General features: G+C 50.7%; 1 protein-coding gene across 1 annotated transcript; it reads left to right on the top strand.

The window, feature by feature from the left end:
• Window positions 1-234: 234 nt before the first annotated feature.
• On the top strand, window positions 235-2,566 carry F5B22DRAFT_224260 (uncharacterized protein). Its single transcript, XM_047969777.1, has 6 exons — window positions 235-361; window positions 928-1,210; window positions 1,274-1,504; window positions 1,556-1,623; window positions 1,687-1,856; window positions 2,006-2,566. The coding sequence occupies exons 2-6, from the start codon at window positions 955-957 to the stop codon at window positions 2,448-2,450; spliced, it is 1,170 nt and encodes a 389-aa protein (XP_047830180.1). The 5' UTR covers window positions 235-361; window positions 928-954; the 3' UTR covers window positions 2,451-2,566.
• Window positions 2,567-3,177: the final 611 nt, after the last annotated feature.

Genomic DNA, 3,177 nt, shown 5'->3' with positions numbered 1-3,177 from the left:
CCGGCTAGATGCTCCCGAGCAGAACCAAGCGTCTAGCCTGAAGGGTATTCATATCACTGTGGCGTTCAGTTGTCTATAGAACGGGCCCTTTCCTTTCACAATTACGAGCTTCATATCGTCGACTACTTGCGCTGTCTTGCCCTGCTTGATATCAGTCAAGCAGACAATGGTGCGGCTCAGGGAACAAGCCCGGCCCGCTCAGGGTTTAGACAACCCCAACACCCTTAACAGCTCCCCAGAGCACGCCACCCAATCTCGCAGAAAAATCCTTGTGAAGTGACAGCAAGACGTAGTCTAGTATCTCACAAGGAACACTGTTGCTGTCTCACAGTGTCACCAGGGAGGTGTCAGTGGAAGAAAGGTTGGGCTTCAACGATGTCGCCGGGGCTCCATCATCTGTCCTACACTACGTCAAATCTCGATCGGTTACAACTCATCATAATTTCTCGTTTCTCGTCCTCTCCCTGAAGACCGAAGCATTGCTTTGCTGTTCCCAACGGCGGCAACGCTAGACGGTAGAAAAGTTTTCGTCATTTTGTTTTACGCCAGCTCACACCCATCATATATGTGGCAGTAGCCGTTCCCCTAGTCCTAGTCAGATACCTCATCCGCTTTATAGGAATCACGCAGTCGCTCTTTGGTGGAACCTTCGAGTTACTACTCATTGTTCGAAGCTCTTGTCTTTTCCTGTACTAATTCCCTACCATTACTGGGGTGTTTAGCCGAATCGCTCGACTCTAGCATATATACTGAACCTGTCTATTGGGACAACGCCGCTTAATCGACTTTGCCATTATCCTGTATAGAATTTTGCCTCCAAGTTTCCCAAGTTCGGGCGTGCTTGCAACATTTCTTGAAGTTTGGTCTTGGCCAAGTCGTTGCTTATTACCCCAGACAGGCTTCATTGGCTCACAGACACGTCATTAGCACGAACGATTACTCCAATCGAAAAAAATGGGGGACTTCCAGGTTGCTGGACCAGTCCTCGCCCATAATCTGAGCAATTTTGGTCTCCCGGTGCCTCTGCATGCGTCAACGCGCTCAGACCCTGCTCAAGACAGTCTGGTTGATCTACCGAGTGGCTATCCATCCCGGGCATGCAAGTCGTTCGCCTGGAACAAGGCAGACTTTGTGGGAGAAGCAAGTTACGTTTACCGCCTATCTGCGGCAGAGGTAACAGAGTTACGACGGGCTAAGGATGATTTCAAAGGTACTTGCTTGTAATGGCTGACATCTGGGGCCAAATTCATGCTGATTTCAATCGTGATTTTAGCTCAAGAATTGGACGGGAACTTGGTAAACCAGGATAACTTCCTTCTACCAAGCCTTGGCCCCAAATTGCGGACCATAGGCGATGATATCTACAATGGCAAGGGCTTCCATGTTATCCGTGGGCTTGACCCAGGTGACTATTCTGTCGAAGACCTTGCCATCATTCGGCTAGGAGTTCAGGCATACATTGCCGATCAATGCGGCCGCCAAGACCATCGAGGCAACATGCTAGGTATTCTCACCGATCGGTCGAGGAAGCTGACACGGAGCTTACACGGAACAGTGCACATTGTGGCCGATAACTCGTCTGAGATAAAACTCGGCCATCACCGCCATTCGACCTCAGCCATTGTAGGCACCTCTCACGCAGCCTAGGATTGGCTCTTTCAACTAATCAAAAATGCTACTTGCTAGACATTCCACAACGAGGAAGCCGGCGATGTGATAAGCTGGCTCACCCGCGGTACCTCGAAGACTGGAGGTAGATGCATTCTTGCCCCTGTTTACACGATTTACAATATCCTTGCCGCACATCGCCCGGATGTCATCCGGACACTTAGCAAGTCTGATTGGCCTATTGCGCTGTAAGTTATCACGCCCTGTCTCTCTCTCTCTCTCTCTTCTCTCTTCTGTCTCGGCCTTTTCCTCGTAACCTTTGTCGGTTGTGTGTATGGTAAACGAGTTTATAGAGTATTTTTAAAAGTGATTCAGTCACCGTTGACATAGGCATCAGCCCTCGCTTCCAGTGCCGTCCCTTGCTGTTCTGCCACGGCGGCAGGGTGATTATGAACTTCAGTCGCGCGCCTCTGCTAGGGAGCGCCACCCATCCCAGACCGGGGCATCTCCCTCAGCTTAACGATCGCCAGTGCGAGGCGCTGGATCTAGTGGAGACCATCGCCCGGGCTCTACAGATGGAGATCAAGACCCGCAGTGGCGACATGCACTTCATCAACAACTTCACCATCTTGCACCGGCGGGAGGGGTTCGTGGATGGTGCATCGCCAGATGAGAAGCGGCATCTGGTCCGCATGCGACTGCGGAGCTCGAGTATGGGGTGGTCCATACCAGAGAGTCTCCACCAAGAATGGACAGATGCATTCGCAGAGAATGGCCCCAAGACGTGGCACTTGGAGCCGATGCCCGGGGACGCTTTTCCCCTCCGCAAGTATACGAACTAGAGATGGGGCACGGTTACAAGGAATAAGGTGGTCACAGTCTTCGGTTGGCTACGGTTGTCTGCTTCAATTCCCCCTCTAGGCAAGTCATTCCAGGGAGTTCAGGTTCGGCGGAAGATGGAGGGAAGGGGAGGTAAATTTTTTTTTCCACATATACAAGGTCTCATCCAAGTCTACGGCAAGGAAAGAAAAAAAAAAGTAAATGGGTTCATTTCAGGGTGTGTAGAATGCAATAATGATAAAGTGGCGAGAGGGTTATGAAGCAAGTATTCTCTTGGCAGTAAATTACATTGTTCGATACGTACTCCTAGTGGTGAGTGTGGTGATGAGTTGTGTGATGGTGTCCGGGGCGCGCGCGGTCAAAAGAATTACACCCCCACAACATGATAATCGACACCCTCCCTGCACATTCATCGTGTAGTGGTGGCCGCTTGGCACCTCAGCTACATACCAACGCTAAACACCACACCAGACGCCCGGCTTCAGACAACATTCTACACCACATACACAGTATGTGATAGTAGAACGGCCTTTCGAGGCAGGGGAGGGACTTCCGCGGGGGGAGGCTTGGGCTATGGGCGTGAAGCTGGGTATGATTACATAGATACGGCACAATCAATATAGACAACAGCTTCAACAAATCACACACACGCACACACTATCTACATATTAGTGTACACAGTCCAGGATGTAGAAAAGTCGGCAGACCAGTTCAAAGGGGCACGTAAGT

Source organism: Xylaria bambusicola (genome assembly GCF_022495145.1).
Source record: "Xylaria bambusicola strain CBS 139988 unplaced genomic scaffold F5B22scaffold_25, whole genome shotgun sequence".
Classification (NCBI taxonomy): Eukaryota; Fungi; Ascomycota; class Sordariomycetes; order Xylariales; family Xylariaceae; genus Xylaria; species Xylaria bambusicola.
This window is presented reverse-complemented; position numbering and strand designations above follow the sequence as displayed.

What these genes read in the sequence shown, in the direction of transcription:
- F5B22DRAFT_224260 (XM_047969777.1), top strand. Translation starts at nt 955, where the DNA reads ATGGGGGACTTCCAGGTTGCTGGACCAGTCCTCGCCCATAATCTGAGC. An exon ending in GGCTAAGGATGATTTCAAAG is followed by an intron (nt 1,211 to 1,273) that starts GTACTTGCTTGT and finishes TCGTGATTTTAG; the next exon opens with CTCAAGAATTGGACGGGAAC. An exon ending in TCTGATTGGCCTATTGCGCT is followed by an intron (nt 1,857 to 2,005) that starts GTAAGTTATCAC and finishes CATAGGCATCAG; the next exon opens with CCCTCGCTTCCAGTGCCGTC.